At 46.2% G+C, this 24141-nt stretch overlaps 1 protein-coding gene across 1 annotated transcript; it reads left to right on the top strand.

Annotated features, from left to right (window-relative positions):
• Positions 1-302: 302 nt before the first annotated feature.
• Positions 303-24141, top strand: RPE65 (retinoid isomerohydrolase RPE65). The gene is made up of 14 exons (XM_053591535.1): positions 303-377; positions 1872-1954; positions 3282-3432; positions 5139-5246; positions 5351-5492; positions 7810-7957; positions 9838-9919; positions 10141-10273; positions 10382-10521; positions 11487-11616; positions 22476-22590; positions 22681-22775; positions 22888-22999; positions 23658-24141. The coding sequence occupies exons 1-14, from the start codon at positions 367-369 to the stop codon at positions 23807-23809; spliced, it is 1602 nt and encodes a 533-aa protein (XP_053447510.1). The 5' UTR covers positions 303-366; the 3' UTR covers positions 23810-24141.

Genomic DNA, 24141 nt, shown 5'->3' with positions numbered 1-24141 from the left:
GCAGCAGTGCCAGGCTCCTGCGGGGCGGCTGGGATCTGGAATCAGCTGGGGCCTGACGCTGGCCTCTCCCACACGACTGCTTGCTTTCTAATCTGCTGCAGATGCTCTTCGGGAAGGATTGAGTTCTCTGGCAAACAGCCAAAAAACTGTTATAGGAACAGCAAGTCCCAGGAATGCACGGGCATCAGGAGGATGTGGGCAGTGAAAGCCACTTCTGTTCCCCGCTCACAGCTGAAGGGCTGGGGAAGGGCCCCCGAAGCCACCTCCCTCAGGGGAGATTTAGAAGGTACATAAAGGCCCCTGGCCCAGGATGTGCCTCTTCACTCTGCAGTTGGTGCCAGAACTCTCCATCTTTCACGAAAGAAAATGTCTATGCAGTAAGTGTCTGTAGGAGACAAAAAGAATGCCTTAGTGGGTTCGTGTGCATGGGGGCTCCTACAGAGAGGACTGATGACTTGGGTAGGGAAGATTCTGAGATTTTGTGGGGGAATTTTTCCCTATTTATGTAATGAAGCAAGTGTCTGGACTTCAAGCCTAAATTATGGTGGGGTTTGTGTGACTGAGACTGCGGCTGGGGAAGAGTCACGACCAAGAGCTCTGAGGCGGACTTGGGCTCCAGCTCTTGCCTGGTATTTCCCAGCTGACGTGGGCAGATGGCCTAACTTCTTTAAGTCTGGGTTTAGGATGCTATCACAATCCAACTTACCCCATTGTGCTCTTGTGAGATTTAAATGATCTAATACCAAGCAAAGTTCGTTTCACAGTGTGCAGCACATGGTTCAGGTCTTTAAAAAAGGTAATTATTGTGATTTGGAGTCTGGTCAGAGATTCCACTCTCAGACATTATGACATGGAGCCGAAGCCAGGTGAGAAACCAGCAGCAGAGAAGCTGATGTCCGGGTCTGACCAGCTGGTGAAAGTGCCCTGGCTCCTGGGAAGGGAGATGCGCAGTACAGTGAACAGCGCAGGGTGAGGCACCTGACCGAACCCAAGAATGGTCCCCACGCTCAGGGAACTGAGCCTCTTCACCAGGCAAAAGAAATCCAAGAGCAGAGAGCTGAGAGAGCCAAGGGGGGATGCGAGGAGAGGAGCCGTCCAGGACCAGGGCTCAGGAAGCCAGGTGACAGCAGTGGGAGCAGAGAGCTGAGAGAGCCAAGGGGGGGAATGCGAGGAGAGGAGCTGTCCAGAGCCAGGTGACAGCAGTGGGAGCAGAGAGCTGAGAGAGCCAAGGGGGGGAATGCGAGGAGAGGAACCGTCCAGAGCCAGGTGACAGCAGTGGGAGGAGAGAGCTGAGAGAGCCAGAGGGGGATGCGAGGAGAGGAGCCGTCCAAGACCAGGGCTCAGGAAGCCAGGTGACAGCAGTGGGAGCAGCTGATTTGTCGTGGGATCAATCCACTGAGACCACTGGCATTAAAAGAGGTCATTTCCCCTGGCCTGGGAGAAGTGCTGCCAGGGCTCTCAGACAAGGTGGGCCCACAGTGGGGAGGCCTCAGACAGGTGGGCTGACAGAGGTGAGCCCCCCGCACGAGATGGACCCACAGGGATAAGTGCCCCCAGATCAGGTGGGCTGGCAGAGGTGAGCCCCCCGGACGAGATGGGCCCACAGTGTGGTGAGCCCCCAAGACCGGGTGGGCTGGCAGAGGTGAGCCAAGGTGGGCCCACAGTGGTAAGCCCCAGACTGGGTGGGCCAGCAGAGGTGAGCCCCAGGATGAGGTGGGCCCACAGTGGTGAGCCCTCCAGACGTGGGCCCCCCCTACCCCGTGTGGGCCGGTGGTGCTGAGCCCACATGGTGCCGAGAGGCCTGGTCTCCTGGAGCCTCCGTCCCTGCCACTCTGAACACACAAGCTCTTCCCTGTCCTGTGCTGTTTCAGAGTCGAGCACCCTGCTGCTGGTTACAAGAAACTGTTCGAAACCGTGGAGGAGCTGTCCTCGCCACTGACAGCTCACGTCACAGGTTGGTCTGGCCTTCTCGAAGCCGCCCTCTGCTCTGCCGGGCCCGTCCTCTCTCTCTTCTTGTCTCCTGGCAGCTCTCTTGGGGTACAGGGTGGGGATCAGGTGGCTTCCTCTCACGGGCCTTCACCTCATTTCTCTACTGTAGAAACGGGCCACTTAACCGGGGTTCCCTGAGCATGGGGACTATACCTGGTCACTGTCATCAGTGCCTGGCACAGAGTAAATGTTCTATTATGTAAATGACTGTCCCCCAGTGTCTGAACAAATGGAGGCCCCATAACAAGCACCTGTCAACACCCCATTACAGGGAGGTGGACCTTGTGCTGTCTGTACCGTGAGAGCTGGGGCAGAGTGGGCAAGTGTTAGTTCTGGAGCCAGGAAGAGGCAGGTGCTAATCACGGCTCAGCCATCTCAGTGTCTGAGGATCCCGTATGGCATTTAACCTTCTAAGCCTCAGTTCCCTTAAATACCAGAAATCCAAATCTACCTCATGCAGATGTTTGAAGATGAAATGAGGCGCTGTCCATAGGATGACTTGCCCACCATGCAGCACACGGTGACGGACAGATGACAGTTACTGTAGCTGCAGAAAACACCCCATTGGCTTAGAGAGAATATTGGCAGAGTAGGCAAACGCTGCCAACACCACACTTCTCAAAGGACGATAGGGCACAAACCTAACCTAACTTGGAGGCCTTAACGACTGACTACTTCAGGTACCCTCGCTTTGCAGATGAGGAAACTGAGGCGCAAAGGTGGCAGGTGGCAAACCTCAAGCCAGACTAAGTCCTGACACCCCGCCCCGTGCACTTGCTGCTACAGCAGACTGACCTCTCCCAGCCAGTGGCTCACCTCCTCAGGGGAAGATAGCTCTACACTGCAAAAAGCCAGCGTTCCTGTTGTTTCATTTAAATAATTTATTCTACAGACTTATCTTTTTAAAATATTTTGCCCTGCTTCTAATCCATCTCTCTACCCCTCACTCTACCAGGAAATTAGAAAATCTTCTTAAACCTGGATTGGCTCTGGGGAAAACTATTAGCTGCAGAATCCCACTCCCCTCAAGAGGCTTCTCTCCCCCCTCATCCAGCCTCATCCACGTTCTGGGGCTTTGCCACATTTCCCACCAGGTAGTCTCCCAGTGAAAGAGAAGTCAAGTCAGCAGATGTTTTCTAAGCACTGTCCCACACGAGAGCTGGGCTGAACATCTCTGCCAGCTATATAAGGAAGAGGCTGCCCAACTGGGCTACTGACAAAGCCCACCTTCCCAGAGAGAACCCAGCCCAAGAGCAGGGTGAGAAGCAGTGTCCCCTCTCCCTTCACTGTAGGCAGGATCCCCCTGTGGCTCGCCGGCAGCCTCCTACGATGCGGGCCAGGGCTCTTTGAAGTTGGATCCGAGCCATTTTACCACCTGTTTGATGGGCAGGCCCTCCTGCACAAGTTCGACTTCAAAGAAGGACACGTCACGTACCACAGAAGGTAAAGGGCCCTGAGGTCCAGCTCCCCGTCCAGGAGTAAGGCCCAGATCAGCTCCTCCCAGAGCCTCTGAACCCCCTGCACCCAGGAAGAGACCCTCATACCCACTTGCTTCTCAGAATCCATGGGGCTTAGTACATCTGCACAGACCCCCAGGGACGCTACCATGAGATAAAGGACAAGCTAAGAACTAGAGCTTTGGGGTCCACCAGGCCTGGCTTTAAGTCCTGCAGTCAACAGATACTCCTTGAATGTCTGGGTGGGTGACCTCATTCTTTATAATCCGTAACAATAGAATCTACTTCATGGGTTCATCACGTGGATTGCAGGAGAGTACAGCGCCCAGCACAGGGGAAGCCCTCAACAATGGCAGCTACCGCGCCCACTAGGATTAGTAGTAAGTCACTGGCTATGCTGACTTCTTTCCATGTTTTAGAATCAGAAAGGCCACAAGGAAGGAGAGGGAGGTGCTGCCAAGTAGGAAAGGACCAAGTTTTTCCCAGTGATACCAGAAAGAGAAGTCTTCTCAAAACAAGAGATTATTGCTAAGCGCTTGAAGACCTGAACGTCTCCCAGGAAGCCCCCTTAGCACCACAGTGAATACACAGCCTCTGCTTTAACAATCAGTCCTATAAGTGGCTTTGTTGATCCCCATAGATTTCAGACTATGGGAAAGTGAACAGGTTAACCTGGGCTGGAATAGAAGGGAAACAGATCATGTCACCAGAAACGCAGCTACCACAGCACAGGCTAGAGTTCAGAAAAAGCCTTCACATGCCTTCCATAGACCTAGGCACTTCATCCTCTTTGTAAAAGTACAAAATCAGATTTTATTTTATTTATTTATTTTGAGATAGAGTCTCACTATGTCACCCTTGGTAGAGTGCTATGGCGTCACAGCTCACAGCAACCTCAAACTCTTGGGCTCAAGTGATTCTCTTGCCTCAGTCTCCCAAGTAGCCGGGAGTATGGGTGCCTGCCACAATGCCCGGCTATTTTTTGTTGCAGTTATCATTGTTGTTTAGCAGGCCCGGGCCGGGTTCAAACCTGCTACCCTCTGTGTATGTAGCCAGCACCCTAACCACTGAGCTACAGGCGCCAAGTCACAAAATCAGATTTTAATTAGCTGTCCACTCAAGAAATCCTGCCCACCATATGCCATTTAATCGTGGACACAGTTCAGCAGACCTGCCTGGGCAGGAAATTAAATTCAAAAACACCTGCTTTTTAAAGTAGCAAAATCAATTTTAAAATGGAAGAAAAACATAAAAGGGACAGAGAGGGATGGGAAGGCATGTAATTCAGCATGCCGTGTTCTGTGTTTCCCCAGTCAGTGCCGTTACAGGCACAGGGAGCGGCCGTGTGAACTACCCAGGCCTGCAGAGTGCCACGTGGAAAGGTCATGGTGTCCGGCGCGGCCGGCCTGGGCTCTAATTCAGCTTGGCCAGATATGCCAGTCACTTAGCTTCTCTGGACCTCAGCCGCCTCATCTCTGAGGCTTAGAAGATATAAATTTAAGCTCATGGTACATTGTCTCTTTTTCCTGTGGTCACCCCAAGAAAGTGAGCTGACAATATTCTTTATTCCTGGTGCTGGGAATTCGTGCTTCTGACTTGGTGAGGCCACAGAGAGTGACCGTTCTAAGTTCCATGTGGCTCGAAGTGACCACCCCTGTCCATGGCCCTCCCCTGTGTCTCAACGTCCTGCAGGTTCATTCGCACCGATGCCTACGTCCGGGCAATGACCGAGAAAAGGATTGTTATCACGGAATTTGGCACCTGCGCCTTCCCGGATCCCTGCAGGAATATATTTTCCAGGTGGGTGAGACCGAGCTGCATATTCCCCTAGACGTTTTGCGTTAGCCCCTTTTTCACTCGTGACTTGAAAGTTGCTGGACTGAAACACTTAGTCCCTTCTGCAGGTTTTTTTCTTACTTCCGAGGAGTGGAGGTTACTGACAATGCCCTTGTTAACATCTACCCAGTGGGGGAAGATTACTACGCCTGCACGGAGACCAACTTCATCACAAGGATTAATCCGGAGACCCTGGAGACGATTAAGCAGGTGAGACACAGAGCTCAGGAGACGCCACTCTGGAGCTTAGAAATTAGAACTCAGGATCAAATGAATGTGAACGGTGCAATCTGGTGGAGAGAACAGGAGAGCCAGCAAATCCCCAATTTTTCACGGACTACTAGCTATGTGACATAGGGCAAAACTGGTTTCTTCATCTGTGAAGTTTTGAACATGTCGATCGATTCAAAGAAAACCATAGAAAATGCCCAACTTATTCACCGTGACACAAATTCTTACTGAGGGCTTTCCAAGTTCCAGAATGCGTGCTAGATGCAAGGAGTGGGTCATGGCTAAGACATTCATGCTTTTCCAGGCCAGCATGGACATCATTCATACTGGGTGCTCAACACATTATAGCTGTTGATATTAAAAACCATGCTATTCACGGTTCCATGTGTAGTAGCTCAGACAATCACTAAGTCTTACACACGCTTTCCCCAGCTCTTTGTGGTTTGTGATGTGTGTGTTGCCTGTGCAGGGTGCGTGTCGATCATGTAGAGAAGGACGGGGGCTGTCGTCCGAAACCATTCCCTGGACTCTGCGGGGGATGCTGTATTGCAATTGCAGGCTCTCTAATTAAAAATGTAGAAGCTGGAGTTTGACCCCAGTATAGACCTTCCCAGTATAGACCTTCTTAGAGATCATATTCCATTGGAACTAGTATGATAGATACCCTGGCTTCACAGAAAAAAATGTAGTTTTAGAAATTTGAGATTTTCTTTTTGGCAGTTTTTGGCTGGGGCTGGGCTTGAACCCGCCACTTCCAGCATATGGGGCTGGCGCCCTACTCCTTTGAGCCACAGGCACCACCCAAAATTTGAGATTTTCTTTTGCTTGCTCCAACTGAAACAGCCTCTGCCTCCAGCCTGACTCCCTTAAATACTGTTTCCTTAGTATGGGAGACACAAATCTAAACATGTTCTGCTTCTAGGGAGCCCCACGAAGGCGTTTGTGGCTGGGTGGTCCTCACGCCCCCTCAGCCCACCCACCGCTGCCCCCACACAGCAGGCTGCAGGTCACAGAACTCTGTGTCCTAACGTTAGGACTCTCAGCTCACGAAACAATGTCCTCCCACCACCTGGCCAACTTCTACCCACCTCTCCCGAGTGAGGGAAAGGCAGTCTGGGCCCACGGCCTTTCTCTGCAGATACTGTTTTGTGCTCACCTGACTTCATGCAGCTCATTGGTCTAACGTGGAGCTGCCCAGCAGAACTTTCCACAGAGATGGTAGATTCTCCGCTGCTCTGTCCTAGTGCTGTAGAGAACTTGAAATATGACTGACGTGACTGAGAACTGAATGTGACCTAGTGCCTACTATTTTGAACAGTACAGGTCCAAACGAAAGTTCTTGAAAGCAAGAACCTTCTCATTTCCCAGGCCTGGCCCAGCACCTGTCACACACCAGCAGCTCAGGCTGCCTACTGAACGAACAAATGAATGAAGAAATGAATGTGTTGCCTATCATTTAAGTAACGGTTCTAAAAACACCTATGCCTTCAAAATATTCTTATTAAATAAAAAGAATGTTGGCTGGTTAAATATAATCTCCATTCGTTATTCATCCAATAATTGCAAAGGTTTCAAGCAGAAATCTGGTGTTGATTTGCCAGCACCTGCCTCTGTGTTCTCGAATGGGACACCTGGTCTCTCTGGGAACACAGTTTCTCCTGTACACTGAGAGGTTTATGCTAGATTTGTGGATATGAATTTCTGATGAGACTCCAGATTGAATTAAATGTCTGAACCCTCTCCTCAGAAGTGTTTACATTTAATTCCAAGAGAGTCACGGTTCTCCTCAAGTCTATTTAGGTTAAGACTTTCTGTGCTGGATGAATCTGAGGTCAGTCTCAGTGACAAACTCACACAGTACACCTGCAGGCCCTGGCTCTGGTATCTCGGTTGCACCATATGAAATTGTCATTTTTGTAAACTGAGAATTATTGAATACCAGCAATTTTATATAGTTCAATCAAATACAATGAGAGAAGTATGAAGAAGTCACGGGTTTCAGGTTAATCCTGTGTGAGGTCCACCGGCACATGTAGAAAGGAAACATGCGGCGTACATCAAGTGAAGGGCAGGGTCACAGCTGCAGACACACGGGCGTCCGCGTGGGCGTCCCAGGAGAACTCTGCACTACAGGTGGGAGCTGAGGGTGGAAAGACTGCAGGATCCAGAGAGATGGAGAGAAAGACAAAATGCCATTAGAGTGAGAGTGCCGGCAGCAGCAGGGGGTGGACTTGGGGGCAAAGGTGCGAGGGCTCTTCTTTGTCTCTGATGGGTGACGCTCACTTTCCTTCTGTAGGTCGATCTTTGCAACTACGTCTCTGTCAATGGAGCCACTGCTCACCCCCACATCGAAAGCGATGGAACTGTTTACAACATCGGTAACTGCTTTGGGAAAAATTTTTCGATTGCCTACAATATTGTAAAGATCCCTCCACTACAGGCAGGTAAGTTTGCGGATCTTCCCTCTATATTGTGAGAGAGTTACTAGAAATACACAATGCTGTATCAGAATATCAAGATAGCATTATTTGCAGAGTTAAATTACTTGCAGACTTTAGAACAATTGTCTTTACTCCTGCCCTATCAGGGGACTACTGCCCAGGGGCACCACAGCAGGAGATGACAACTTGAAAATACAGAAAGCAGGTGGAGCGTGGTGGCTCCTGCCTATAATCCTACCATTCTGGGAGGCTCAGGAGTTGAAGACCTGCCTGAGCAAGAGCAAGACCTGCCTCTACTAAAAATAGAAAAAAACCTAGCCTGGTGTGGTTGCACCTATTTGTAGTCCCAGCTACTCAGGAGGCTGATGCAAAAGGATTGCTTGAGCCCAGGAGTTTGAAGTTGCTGTGAGCTATGACTCCATGACTCTCTACCCAGGGCAACAGAGTGCGACTCTTGTCCAAAAAAGGAAGAAAGAAGGGAGGGAGGAGCAGAGGAAAGAAGGAAGAAAGGATAGAAGGAAGGGAGGGAAGGAGGGAGGGAAGGAGGGAGGAAGGGAGGGAAGGAGGGAGACACAGAAAACAAGTGTCCAAGATCTGTTGTACAATGTTTTGAAATGTTATCTATATATGGATTTGATCCCGTATAACTTAGATTCAAATCTAGCAAACACTTTTTGAGCACTTATTCATGTGCCAGGCAAAATCAAATTAAATAAACATGTGTCTGTTCATCACAGCATGTGTCTATACATAGAAGAGTTACTAAGTATTTTGTGTTTAACTTCTAAAATAATCAAATCAATTAACTCATTAAAACTATAGAAAAAGAATTAAAGAAGAGGAGAGAGGACTCCAGAATTCTCCATTCACCCTCCTTTCATTGTCAGTTCATGGATAAACATCCTGATGATAGAACTATGTGACTTTATATGGACTTTTCTGTAGAATTACTTACTACAGTTCTCAAAGTGCAGCTCCTGAATGAACAGAATCTCCTGGAAAACTGTTAAAAATACAACTCTTGCCAGGCGCGGTGGCTCACGCCTGTGATCCCAGCACTGTGGGAGGCTGAGGAGGGAGAATCGCTTGAGCTCAGGAGTTCGAGACTCGCCTGAGCGACAGTGAGACCCCGACTCGTGAAAAAAATGGAAAAACCCAGCCGGGTGCCGCGGCGAGCACCTGTAATCCCAGCGGCTTCCGGAGGCTGAGGCAGCGGGGTGCCCGCAGCCCCCGAGTCTGAGGTTGTGGTGAGCTACCACGCCCACTGCACTCTGCTCAGGGGCATAGGGTGGGACCCTGTCTCAACAAAAAAAAAAAAAAAAAAAAAGAAATACAACTCTTGAGCCCAACTTCAAGCAGATTAAATAAAGAAATCTGGGAGTGCAGCCTGGAATCAGCATTTTAAGAAGCCCGTTATGTGATCCGGATGTACATTAAGTTCTGAAGACCATTTAGCAAATAAATTAAAATGTAATGTAGATTACTGTACAGGGTTATTGAAAAAAAACACCCATGCTATACATTTTGGGCATCCTAAGATATTGCAAAAGACATTTTGGCCATACTAAAGTTTTACCTTATTATCAGGACTTAAAACCCCCATCTAGTCGCTACGAGATGTGACTCCCCTACTCCCGCCTCCCACAGCCCTACCTGAGCACACTTCTCCAAACCTGCTGCTATTTGGTTGTCCTGGGTGATTGCCGCCTCACGTGAAATTTCACTAAGCAACGCCAATGACAGAGAAAATGAAAATAAGCTCTGAAAAAGAAAAATCAGGATCTGAACATGTATTTCTTTGCTTGTATAAGCTGTTCTAAATGCTTTGTGTTTAAAACAAAAAAGAGGCTGTTCAGACACCTTTTAAAACCACTTTATTTCAGACAAGGAAGATCCCATAAGCAAGTCTGAGGTTGTTGTCCAGTTTCCCTGCAGTGACCGGTTCAAGCCATCCTATGTCCACAGGTAACTTGAAGGCCTGCTATAGATCTGCAGGAAAACTCAGGTTTAAAGATTTGCTTTGCCTACCTTTGATACCCATCCTGATCACAACTAAATTTAAACATAATTAACTTCACGTGGGCACTGTGGATTCATGCAGCCAGGCTCACCTCCCGGATGCAGACTTCTTTGCCTCTAGAGCATCAGCCCCTTCCATTCATAAGCACATTTGTGTTCCTAAACAGTTTCGGTCTGACCCCCAACTACATCGTTTTTGTGGAGACACCAGTCAAAATCAACCTGTTCAAGTTCCTTTCCTCCTGGAGTCTTTGGGGAGCCAACTACATGGATTGTTTCGAGTCCAATGAAAGGATGGGTGTAAGTCTTAATCTATTTGTCAAGTTGTGATTCTGAAAGAAAATGAGATTCATAATGGACACTTTTTTCCATCTCAAAGGCATCAAAGTATCTTACTCACTTTTCAAGGTTTGGCTTCATGTTGCTGACAAAAAAAGGAGGAAGTACATCAATAATAAATACCGGGCGTCTCCCTTCAACCTCTTCCATCACATCAACACCTACGAAGACAGTGGGTTTCTGATTGTGGATCTCTGTTGTTGGAAAGGGTAAGAGCGCACAGGGCAAATGGTACATCTCCTGTTGTTCCTGGAAGTTAGGAGGTGTGTACAGAGAGGCTGCTCTCGATGTCTGATCCGAATCACATCTAAGACTGCAAGAGAAGGCCGGCGCGGTGGCTCAGGCTGTTCCCAGCACTCCTGGAGGCCAAGGCAGGTGGATTGCCTGAGCTCAGGAGTTCAAGGCCAGCCCGAGCAAGAGTGAGACTCCATCTCTAAAAACCGCCAGGCGTTGTGGCAGGTGCCTGTAGTCCCAGCTACTCAGGAGGTTGAGGCAAGAGAATCACTTGAGCCCAAGAGTTTGAGGTTGCTGTGAGCAGGGACACCATGGCACTCTACCAAGAGTGACAAAGTGAGACTCTGTCTCAAAAAATAAATAAGTATATTTATAATAATATATAAATAAATTTATTTATTATTTTAGACATATATGTGCATAAAGTGCAAGAGGTATGTGAGAGTCAAAAATGTAATTGAAAAGGCAACAGGAAGTTTAGGTAGTCTGAACGTCCAAGCCGTGATTAAGGGTTGAAAACCAATTGGGTCTGCAGACCAGACCTGAAAATAAAAAGACCTCAGGAACAAACTTAAACTTTACAAAATCTCTGAGGAATCTTGAACCCCAGCTACTCCAGGATTGGGAGAAGAAGGTATGCTTTCATTCAGACTAGCCAAGTCCCTAAAAAGAAAGAAAAATAGCCCCTAAAGACATAAACAGAGTAGTGACCCAGGAGCAGGCAGCTGTGGTCACATAAACATGTCCATGAGGTAGGTTTCTTTTTTTCACCCTGTGTGGGCAGAAGGAAACGGCTTTACTATACACGTACCTGGGTCGTTAGCAGTTTCTGGGTTGTGGAATAAAAACAGGCAGGCTCTTAGGCTTCTACAAGGCATGAATCATCCCTCGAAAATGACTTGTAATTACCTGTGCTCATGTTCGACTTCTTATTTTGCAGATTTGAATTTGTTTATAATTACTTATATTTAGCCAATTTACGTGGGAACTGGGAAGAGGTGAAAAAAAGTGCCAGAAAGGCTCCCCAGCCTGAAGTGAGGAGATATGTCCTTCCCCTGAGCATGGACAAGGTAACCGCCTCCCACGCGGCCCTCAGCTGCAACCAAGCGTCTCACCTCTGAGGAGCCCACACTAAAGCCCTGCAGCTTCAGAGCTGGAAGGAACTTTAAAAATAAACTCGTTAAGCTCCCCTCACTTTGCAAATGAGGAAACCAAAGCTCAGAAGGGTGCTGTGGCTCCACAAAAGCGGGAGGTGGCCTCAGCAGAACCAGGCCGAGAACCCAGTCCCAACATTCTACATTTGCTAATTACAAAATCCTCTCAGAAACAGACTTCCTCTGTGAAGCATGCAGCCCCACCAAGTCCTGGGTCCTTTGTCAATCATATAAATACCTTAAATAATTTCAAATTCTGGAGAGATGAAGCGTCAAAAGGACCCTTGTGGGGAAACCAGCCCATTATTTTGGCTTTTGATTAATCTTCTAAAAATATCACTAGAGTTTAAAAATCATGAATAGCATTAGTCAATCATCTCTTTATTTCTACATTTTCTTCCCTGGACTCAGTGACTGTCTGTTTAGAATGAGCAGAGTGACATCTAGAATTTGTAGTGTGATGGAAATGCCAGTCAAAATCAAGAAAAATCATTTTCGTGTAGACACCTGAGCGCACACTCTTTCATGTCGCGCTCCCCAGTCACACAAAAGGTGCTGAGGGGGCCACATGGACTGTCAAACACAATACCCAGGCCTCTATCTGCTGCTGTAGAAAATTAGCCCAACCCAGAACCAGATACCACAGTTCTTAAGCAAGTTCGTGAGCTCTAGGATGAGAAACAGGGAGGAGGTTGAGATTAGGCAAAAGGTGAAATGATTATGATTAGCAAGCTTAACATGGAGACGTGGAGTGGTTGCTGGAGCTACTTGGTTGGGCACATAGGGAGGTGAGTTTGGGGAGAGGGGCTGCAGAGATGGGCTGGAGTGACACCATCAGGGGCTCATAAGCCTGTGGGCATCCCATAAGGATAGGGAGCCGCTGCGGTAATGTGAGTGCGCGGGGTGGTCTGTGAGATTTGTTCCAGAAAGGTCCCTGGGAGCATCATAGAAGGCAGCCCAGGAGGTGGAGAGCCTCAAGGCGAGAAGCCTGTGAGAGGATTAATGCAGTGGAGTGAATACAAGAGGATGTACCTGAATAAAGAACATGGCAACTGAGCGACAGAAGACAGGACACAGGGCTGAGAAATCTGTAGGCAGCAGGATGGGCAGTTGGTGTCTAACTGTGTGACAGGTGAGGGACAGGAAGGAGCTCAGGACCTTCCTCAGGTCTGCCCTCTGCAGGTGAGTGCGTGATGGTACAATCTGCTGAGTCCAAAGCACAGAGGAGTTGCTGGTTTGTAGGAGTGAGATTTCTGTCATACATGGTAAGTCGAAAGTAGTCACCGGTCAGCTCATCAAAATATTCAACAGGCAGCTGGTGGACAGGGGTCTGGAGCTCAGAAGAGAGATCAGTTGGGGGCCCCAGACGCTCTGCTTTCCCCCTGGGAAGCGTATCTCTGGCACATATGTGGGTGCCCGTAAATAAATACTTAGCCAGTGAATGAGTCAGTTGATTCTGGTAAACTCTTGTGTTGCTGAAAACAGTAAAATCACAATTGTCTTTAAATGAAGGACATAAATGAGGATCATTTAACTTTAAAATCCACATTCCAAAACAAAGAAAAAGGAAGGATTTTTCTAAATGGAAAAAGTCACTGAAGACTGTGGAATTTCACCCACTTGTAGAATGGGGAAATTCAGTAATGATCAAAAGTGTCTAACATCACCTAATCCCCACCCTGTCTTTCTTGAAGTCGTTGCTGAGTCACCCCCGCAGCAGGCATCCCAGTAGCGGTTTCAGTGGCTATGCGGGAGGGACACACTTCCAGTCCTTGTGGAACCCGTGAGCTAGTGTGGTAGGGGAGGAAGAGGAAAGGGGAATGATAATGTGGGTCAGGAGGAACAGGAGGCCTTCTCTGAGGGAGGGTGACCAGCAGTCCGAGGATGGAGTCCCCTCACACTTGTTTGGGGACTGGAACTGTGTTCATGGAACACCGCTGTTTGTAGTGAGCACTATTTGGGCAGGTGGAGATGAACTTGAAGCAAAAAAGTTGAGGACAGAGGGCGGCGCCTGTGGCTCAAGGAGTAGGGCGCCTGTCCCATATGCCGGAGGTGGCGGGTTCAAACCCAGCCCCGGCCAAAAACCACAAAAAAAAAAAAACAAAAAAAAAGTTGAGGACAGAAAGAACAGCTTAAGGAAAACCAGAGAAGTGGGGAACAGATTGTCAGAGAGAGTTGGCTGATATACGACTGTCTGGATCAGAGGCGCAGGTTGAATCTCCATTTTACAAAAGCTCATAAAAGGTACCGTCTACTTACTCCCCACCGCCCATCCCTTCCCTATCCTGAAACTTTTCTGCTATTTAGTCATAATTCATAATCTCAGAAAAATTCCTCTCTTCAGACGTTCCCTCCACCTTCTGTCTTCGATCAAATGTAGCTTTTTCTGAGAACACTGGTCTTCTCCAGCAGCAATCTCGAGTGGAAACACTTTACCCTCTGCACAGCCCTCTGCCCCCCGGGGAGGTCGTTCCTCTCTGCTCAGACCACTGTTCCCTCCATCAGCCCTGAAAATACCTCAAGTTTTCTCCTTTTGGCCAACCCTCTAGCCGAGCAGTGTGTGTACAGGCGCCCTCCTCACTGTCATCAGCCACTGAACTCCACTTACTCTCCCTCCTGGCCCCACATCACACTCCTTCCATTTCTACTCTTCCCCGTCTCTCAGTTTCTGGTGATTTCACCACATACAGCAAAGGGGATTCTTCCAACAGCCTACCCTCTCAGCTCCTCTTCCACCGACCTTCAGCCACGCCCTCTCCGCTCATACCCTTGACCTTCACATAGCCTGTGACTCTGCTCCTCCCATGATCTTGCAGCATCCTTGCCGCTGCCGTTCCCTCCAGGAACTTTCACTCTCACTCTCTCTGGCTCCCTTGAGGACTTACCTTCCCTCCTCCCTCACTTTAAATTTTGTGGCCAACAACTGTAACCACCCTCTCACTCTCACTCTCCTTAGATTCTCATTTTTCTTGCCTCTTTCTGACTTTATCAAATTCATTTGTCAAAACCACACCCTCGTGAAATTCAGCTCTCTACCCACACCATGCTGATGCCTCCAAGGCTGACTTTAGGTGTTGAAAACACAGAATTGTGCTAATTGGGCCGATTTTAAATGCATGACCACAAACCTGACTCCACTCCCTCTCCCACTTTGCTGGTTAAATATCCCACACCCTTCTCTCCTCAAACTTTTAACACCTCCCACCTCCCGCCCCCACACTCATATGCAGCTGGTGACTAGGGTTCCTGTTTCTCTGAAACAAATGAAAGAAATCAGGAAAGAATCAGAGGCTCCTGCTACCACATCTACCCACCCACGGGTGTCTGTACATGTACTCAAGTCTCCATCTTCCTATCCAGACCTAATCTCTTCATCCTCCCTTACCCACCCGAGGACATCCCTTGGCAATTCTCCCCTAGACCTGGATCACCATTTCCCTACCCTTGTCAAGGGACCACTCACATCATGCTCTTACAAAATCCCTCTCTTAACTTCTTTTGTCCTAAACAGTTCCTCCCCTTCTTGTTGTGGTTGGAGGGCATCAAAACCCAGGCCTTGATCCCCCATTTCCCCGTGGCATACTCATCCCTATTTATTTATTTTAGAGATGGGGTCTTGCTATGTGGCCCAGGCTTGCCTCTAATTCCTGGATTCAGGTGATCCTACAGCCTCAGCCTCCTGAGTAGCTGGGACCACAGGTGTGTGCCACCAGGTCAGGCAACTAACACCTCTTTAAAGATTCACGCTTTAAAGCAGCTACACTGACATTTTTTTTTTTCTCTCTTTTTTTTTTTTATTGTTGGGGATTCATTCAGGGTACAATAAGCCAGGTTACACTGATTGCAATTGTTAGGTAAAGTCCCTCTTGCAATCATGTCTTGCCCCCATAAAGTGTGACACACACTAAGATGCCACCCCCCTCCCTCCATCCCTCTTTCTGCTTCTCCCCCCATAAACTTAATTGTCATTAATTGTCCTCATATCAAGATTGAGTACATAGGATTCATGCTTCTCCATTCTTGTGATGCTTTACTAAGAATAATGTCTTCCACTTCCATCCAGGTTAATACGAAGGATGTAAAGTCTCCATTTTTTTTAATGGCTGAATAGTATTCCATGGTATACATATACCACAGCTTGTTAATCCATTCCTAGGTTGGTGGGCATTTAGGCTCTTTCCACATTTTGGCGATTGTAAATTGAGCTGCAATAAACAGTCTAGTACAAGTGTCCTTATGATAAAAGGATTTTTTTCCTTCTGGGTAGATGCCCAGTAATGGGATTGCAGCATCGAATGGGAGGTCTAGGTTGAGTGCTTTGAGGTTTCTCCATACTTCCTTCCAGAAGGGTTGTACTAGTTTGCAGTCCCACCAGCAGTGTAAAAGCGTTCCCTTCTCTCCACATCCACGCCAGCATCTGCAGTTTTGAGATTTTGTGATGTGGGCCATTCTCACTGGGGTTAAATGATATCTCAGGGATGTTTTGATTTGCATTTCTCTAATATATAGAGATGATGAACATTTTTTCATGTGTTTGTTAGCCATTCGTCTGTCGTCTTTAGAGAAAGTTCTATTCATGTCTCTTGCCCATTGATATAAGGGATTGTTGGCTTTTTTCATGTGGATTAATTTGAGTTCTCTATAGATCCTGGTTATCAAGCTTTTGTCTGATTGAAAATATGCAAATATCCTTTCCCATTGTGTGGGTTGTCTCTTTGCTTTGGTTATTGTCTCCTTGGCTGTACAGAAGCTTGTCAGTTTAATGAAGTCCCATTTGTTTATTTTTGTTGTTGTTGCAATTGCCATGGCAGTCTTCTTCATGAAGTCTTCCCCCAGGCCAATATCTTCCAGTGTTTTTCCTATGCTTTCTTTGAGGATTTTTATTGTTTCATGCCTTAAATTTAAGTCCTTTATCCATCTTGAGTCAATTTTTGTGAGTGGGGAAAGGTGTGGGTCCAGTTTCAGTCTTTTACATGTAGACATCCAGTTCTCCCAACACCATTTATTGAATAGGGAGTCTTTCCCACAAGGTAAGTTCTTGTTTGGTTTATCGAAGATTAGGTGGTTGTAAGATGTTAGTTTCATTTCTTGGTGTTCAATTCGATTCCAAGTGTCTATGTCTCTGTTTTTGTGCCAGTACCATGTTGTCTTGAGCACTATGGCTTTGTAGTACAGACTAAAATCTGGTATGCTGATGCCCCCAGCTTTATTTTTGTTACTAAGAACTGCCTTAGCTATACGGGGTTTTTTCCGGTTCCATACAAAACGCAGAATTATTTTCTCCAAATCTTGAAAGTACGATGTAGGTACTTCGATAGGAATGGCATTGAATAGGTAGATAGCTTTGGGAAGTATAGACATTTTAACAATGTTGATTCTTCCCATCCATGAGCATGGTATGTTCTTCCATTTGTTAATATCCTCTGCTATTTCCTTTCTGAGGAGTTCATAGTTTTCTTTATAGAGGTCCTTCACCTCCTTCGTTAGGTATATTCCTAGGTATTTCATTTTCTTTGAAACTATGGTGAAGGGAGTTGTGTCCTTAATTAGCTTCTCATCTTGACTGTTATTGGTGTATACAAAGGCTACTGACTTGTGGACATTGATTTTATATCCTGAAACATTACTGTATTTTTTGATGACTTCTAGGAGTCTTGTGGTTGAGTCTTTGGGGTTCTCTAAGTATAAGATCATGTCGTCAGCAAAGAGGGAGAGTTTGACCTTCTCTGCTCCCATTTGGATTCCCTTTATTTCCTTGTCTTGCCTAATTGTATTGGCTAGAACTTCCAGCACTATGTTGAATAGTAAAGGTGACAGAGGACAACCTTGTCTGGTTCCAGTTCTAAGAGAAAAAGCTTTCAGTTTTACTCCATTCAGTAAAATATTGGCTGTGGGTTTGTCATAGATAGCTTCAATCAGTTTTAGAAATGTGCCACCTCTGCCTATACTCTTCAGTGTTCTAATTAGAAAAGGATGCTGGATTTTATCAAATGCTTTTTCTGCATCTATTGAGAGGATCATGTGATCTTTATTTTTGCCTCTGTTAATATGGTGGATAACGTTTATGGACTTGCGTATGTTAAACCAGCCTTGCATCCCTGGGATGAAGCCTAATTGATCATGATGAATGACTTTTTTGATGATAAGCTGTAATCTATTGGCTAGGATTTTGTTGAGAATTTTTCCAACTATATTCATGAGTGAGATTGGTCTGAAATTCTCCTTTTTGTTTGGGTCTTTTCCTGGTTTTGGTATCAGGGTGATGTTTGCTTCATAGAATGTGTTGGGGAAGATTCCTTCTTCCTCAGTTTTTTGGAATAATTTCTGCAGTACAGGAATAAGCTCTTCCTTGAAGGTTTGATAGAATTCTGGAGTGAAGCCATCTGGACCAGGGCATTTTTTAGTTGGAAGCTTTTTTATTGTTTCTTTGATCTCAGTGCTTGAAATTGGTCTGTTCAGGAGGTCTATTTCTTCCTGGCTAAGTCTAGGGAGAGGGTGTGATTCCAAATATTGATCCATTTCCTTCACATTGTCAAATTTCTGGGCATAGAGTTTCTGGTAGTATTCAGAGATGATCTCTTGTATCTCTGTGGGATCAGTTGTTATTTCCCCTTTACCGTTTCTGATTGAGGTTACTAGAGATTTTACTTTTCTATTTCTCGTTAGTCTGGCCAATGGTTTATCTATTTTATTTATTTTTTCAAAAAACCAACTCCTTGTTTCATTAATTTTCTGAATGATTCTTTTGTTTTCAATTTCATTGATCTCTGATTTGATTTTGGATATTTCGTTTCTTCTACTGAGTTTAGGCTTAGATTGTTCTTCTTTTTCCAATTCCATAAGATCTCTTGTGAGATTGTTGATGTGCTCTCTTTCTGTTTTTCGAATGTAGGCATCTAAAGCGATGAATTTTCCTCTCAAAACTGCTTTTGCAGTATCCCACAGGTTTTGGTAGCTTGTGTCTTCATTGTTGTTATGCTCAAGGAAGTTAAGGATTTCCTGTTTTATTTCTTCCTGCACCCATCTGTTATTCAACAGAAGATTGTTTAATTTCCATGCCTTTGGGTGGGGTTGAGCATTTTTGTTAGAGTTGAGTTCCACCTTTAGTGCCTTATGGTCTGGAAAGATACAAGGTAAAATTTCAATTCTTTTGATTCTGTTGATATTTGTTTTGTGTCCCAGGATATGATCAATTTTGGAGAATGTTCCATGGGGTGATGAGAAGAATGTATATTCTTTGTCTTTGGGGTGGAGTGTTCTATATGCGTCTATCAAGCATAGTTGTTCTAGGGTCTCATTTAAATCTCTTATATCTTTGTTTAATTTCTGTTTAGAGGATCTGTCCAGCTCTGTAAGAGGTGTGTTAAAGTCCCCTGTTGGTATTATCAGATATCATATTGCTCAGACTGAGTAAGGTCTGCTTCAAGAATCTGGGAGCATTTAAATTGGGTGCATAAATATTTAGAATTGAAATGTCTTCTTGTTGTAGTTTTCCCTTGACCAATATAAAGTGACCATCTTTGTCTTTTTTGACTTTAGTTGCTTTAAATCCACATGTATCTGAAAATAAGATTGCAACTCCTCTTTTCTTCTGAATTCCATTTGCCTGAAAAATTGTCTTCCAACCCTTGACTCGTAGCTTTAATTTGTCTTTTGAAGCCAGGTGTGTTTCTTGCAGACAGCAAATGGATGGCTTGTGTTTTTTAATCCAGTCAGCCAATCTATGTCTCTTCAGTGGGGAATTCAAGCCATTAACATTTATGGAGATAATTGATAAGTGTGGTAGTATTCTATTCGTCTTATTTGGTGAGAGCCCATTGCTTAGTTTTATCTTTTGCATCAGTGTGGAGGTTAGGTTCTGTCCTTTGATTTCTGAGTTCTTACTTTGCTGCTGATCCATTGTGGTGGTCAGTGTGCAGAATAGGTTGAAGTATTTCCTGTAGAGCTGGTCTTGTTGTGGCGAATTTCCTCAATGTTTGTATATCCGTAAATGATTTGATTTCTCCATCAATTTTGAAGCTTAGCTTAGCAGGATACAGAATTCTGGGCTGAAAATTGTTCTGTTTAAGTGGATTAAAGGTAGATGACCATTGTCTTCTTGCTTGGAAAGTTTCATTAGAGAAGTCTGCGGTCACTCTGATGGATTTGCCCCTGTAGGTCAACTGGCGCTTACTCCTGGCAGCTTGCAGAATCTTTTCTTTTGTCTTGACTTTGGACAGGTTCATCACAATGTGTCTTGGAGAAGCTCGGTTAGAGTTGAGGCGACCTGGGGTCCGATATCCCTCTGAAAGCAGTGTGTCAGAATCTTTGGTGATGTTTGGGAAATTTTCTTTTATAATATTCTCTAGTATGGCTTCCATTCCTCTGGGGCATTCTTCTTCCCCTTCTGGAATTCCTATAACTCGTATGTTGGAACGCTTCATAAAGTCCCATAATTCTGACAGTGAACGTTCTGCTTTCTCTCTCTTCATTTCTGCCTCTTTTACTATCTGAGTTATCTCAAAAACTTTGTCTTCTATCTCTGAAATTCTTTCTTCTGCATGGTCTAACCTGTTGCTGATACTTTTCATTGCATCTTTACGTTCCCTGATTGACTGTTTCATTTCCTTCAGCTCTGCTATATCCTTTTTATATTCTTCATATCGTTCATCTCTGATTTGATTCTGTTTTTGGATTTCCTTTTGGTTATTTTCCACTTTATTAGCAGTTTCCTTCATTGTTTCCATCATTTCTTTCATTGTTTTCAACATGTGTATTCTAAATTCCCTTTCTGTCATTCCTAACATTTCTGTATAGGTGGAATCCTCTGCAGTAGCTACCTCATGGTCCCTTGGCGGGGTTGTTCTGGACTGGTTCTTCATGTTGCCTGGAGTTTTCTGCTGATTCTTCCTCATGAGTGATTTCTTTTATCTGTTTCCTTGCCCTAATTTTCCTTTCACTTCCTCTTGCTCTTTAAGTTCTTGTGCCTGTGGAAGTTGTGGGCGGGTTTAGACGGATTGAACACACGCGACCACTTGCCGGTTTTCCACTGTTTTAGTCCTCCTCTTGGGGTCCAGAAGTCTCTCGCTGACTCCCTGTATCCTCATAGGAGTGATGCTAGGCAGTTCCCACCAGCCAGAGATGCCTGGAGTCCTATCTTCCCAGACTCACGGTGCCCAGATGCAAGGAAGCTGTTACTCGGCTGCCATCTTGCTCCACCTCCCTACACTGACATTTTTAACTTTCCCTTAAGCTCTTACACTAGACTGCCAATTCCAATCTGCATTTGAATATTCAGTAAACATCTCAGGCAAAATAAGAGCTGATCTCATCAGCTTTCCCAACAAAATTCCTGCTCCACCTGCCACAGTCCTCCCCATGTTGGTTGGTACACAGCCTCTAATGGCTCAGACCGATCACCGTGGGGTCCTGCTGAACACCCCTCCTTCCGTGCCTCTCCCCAGCCCATGCCCCATGCATCAGAAGACCTCCCTGACTCTGCCTTCCACTTCTCACCGACTTCAGTGCTATGGGCCTGTCTGAGCCACTGCTTTCTTTTGACTACACCACTACAAGATGAGCAGGCTTTCCTGAGCCCACTCTTGCATCCCCCCTAGTCCAAGGGTTGTCTCAAGGCAGCAGCCAGGGGAATTTGCTTAAAAATAAATCACAGCTTAGCACTCCTGGGCTCAGCCCCCTGCGGTATTTTCCCGCAGCTCATCCACGTAGAAGCCCACCAGCTCCCAATGACCCAGGGTCTGTCCCTGCTGTCTCAGCCCCCGCCTGCTCTTCCCTGCAGCTCAGTCGGCTGCCGCCACACTTTGAACTTCTCAAACCCGTCTGGCCTCCTCCTTCCTTGAGCCTTTGCACGGTTTGTCTTCTGGCCTTGAATCGTCTTCCCCAGACATCCACGCTATTTCTCTCACCTCCTAAGTTTTGTCTCAAAGGCAGCCTTTTCAAAGATGCCCACCTGCCCACCTATCCAAATGTTAACCTGCCCACTTCCAGTCCCCCCTCCAGGCTGCTTCTCCTCCACACGTGTATGGCGTGTCCTGCAATTTACCCATTAGTTATATTTATGGCCTATCTCCTCAAACTGGAATGTACCCTGAGGAGGACAGGGACTTTCCCCAAGTGCCTAGAATAGAGTCTAGAACAAATCCCATGGTCAAGTGTTCAAGGAAAGTACTAAGTGGATGTGGGCTCGGAAAGAGAGCAAGGTATTTGTTGTTTCCACAAAACAATCGGGAAAATCGCTTATGTGTGGCAAGAGATCTTACCAAAAATCTGCTCCAGCGGTTTGATACTATTTTTTTCTTTTTGACAACATAATTGTATGGCTTTTTTTTTTCCAAATAAAATAAAAATTCATCCTAACTAAAAGAGATAAACACTCTTATATCTCACAGTCAACTGAAGTCTGTTGTTCTTGTTGTTCCAACAACAACAACAACAACAAAAATTTATTCTTTTTATTTTTTGCCAAGGCCCCTCCTCAGAATCTTAAATTTTTCTCAAGGGGGGCATTATTTTACAGATGAGAAAACTGATTGAGGGCCTGAGAGGTTCTGCAACTGTCCCAGCGACACTGTCCTGGTGACACACAGCCAGCGAGTGACACAGGCTGGGCAGCCTGCCCAGCCACCTTCCCTGGACTCCATCAGCTATGTCCCGGCCCTGATCCTTCCTGAGTGTTGATCTAAGCAAGAGCTGCAGAGGGGACGCGTGGGAAGTCTGCATTTATGGGGCCTTGAAATGCCTTCCTGCTCACAGGTGTCTGTCATTTTCTTTCTTAGGCTGACACAGGCAAGAATTTAGTCACGCTCCCCCACACTACAGCCACTGCAGTCCTGTGCAGTGATGACACCATCTGGCTGGAGCCCGAGGTTCTCTTCTCAGGGCCTCGCCAAGGTCAGATCTAGAGACAGCCTCATGCGGGAGGGGAGAAATGTTCCACTGGGGATTGACAGAGTCTCCCTAAGGGCCTGCTCTGTTTTGCAGCTTTTGAGTTTCCTCAGATCAATTACCAGAAGTATGGAGGGAGACCTTACACATACGCGTACGGACTCGGCTTGAATCACTTTGTTCCAGACAGGGTAATTAATCCATCTAACTAATATGAGAACAGAGCCTGAGTCTTACGCTAGTCTCGGAAAGCACGTTAACCAATCAATTGGTTGACAGCCGTTTTTTCTTTCTTACGGGCAGCTCTGTAAATTGAACGTCAGAACAAAAGAAACTTGGGTGTGGCAAGAGCCCGATTCCTACCCATCGGAGCCCATCTTTGTGTCACACCCAGATGCCTTGGAAGAGGATGACGGTAATGAGTGCGATGCCTGTGTCTGAACCACCTCTGTTTACTGGAGCTCTGGGCCCAGTTCATTACGAGAAGAGTTCGGTTGATTGTTCCTCAATGTTCAGAAGTGATCTGTAATACTACAAATAGGACAGCAGGAAAGAAATTGAACTTCCTTCATCTTTTAGCCAGGCCTGGTTGGTTACTAGTGGAAAAAAGATGTTCAAGCACCTCTGCTGTCCCAATGAAGCATCAGTGTCTGCTCCAGGCCAGGGAGAAGCATGAATTCTAGGTTTTTGCCTTTCCCAGCCAAGATATATTTCTGAGAAAGAACAGCAGGTGCAGCCGGTGTCACATTTTTATGGTTCAGATCAGCACAGACTCATTCATTCAGTAGCATTTAGTGAGCACCTACTGTATTCCAGTCATTGTCACGGGGTATTGGGACATATTAATGAGCAAGTCAGGTCTGGTCATTGCCTTCTGGAAGCTTCCAGTCCAGGGGACAGGAATATTTTGAAAGACCTCTTCAGGGGATTTCACAGCCAGGTGGGAGAAGAGTCAGAACAAGATTCAAGTCTATGGTTTTCTTGTCTTACCTCCTGTGTCATCTCAATGACATTTAATCTATGGCCCGGGCTCTTCTAAATTGAGTAGCACCTTGCTTTCTTCTGATTGACAGGTGTGATTCTGAGTGTGGTGGTGAGCCCTGGTCCGGGGCAGAAGCCTGCCTACCTCCTGGTCCTGAATGCCAAGGACTTGAGTGAAGTCGCCCGGGCTGAAGTGGAGATCAACATCCCTGTCACCTTTCACGGACTGTTCAAAAAATCCTGAGCATATTCTTCTAACAAGATGAGTTTTTGGTGACACACCGAAAACACAGGGTTCAGGTCTACAATCAAATTCTGTTCAATTTCAGCCTGGCCTTAACTTCCAGACGGGCACCATTTGTCCGTGTTTTACAGACAGCACTGAGTTCAGCAAGCAATTCCTTAAAAAAAGTCCATCCTCGGATGCTCACACTTCCTCTGGAGACTCTGTATGTGCTTAGCAATCAAATAGGAAAGGAATGTGGACGTACAAACAACTTTTATTTCTATTATAAAAATCACTTCAGGTACCTATCTGCTCCAATTATTTTTTTAACATTTAAAAACCAAAGTCCT

The sequence above is a fragment of the Nycticebus coucang genome, chromosome 5 (assembly GCF_027406575.1).
Source record: "Nycticebus coucang isolate mNycCou1 chromosome 5, mNycCou1.pri, whole genome shotgun sequence".
NCBI lineage: Eukaryota > Metazoa > Chordata > Mammalia > Primates > Lorisidae > Nycticebus > Nycticebus coucang.
This window is presented reverse-complemented; position numbering and strand designations above follow the sequence as displayed.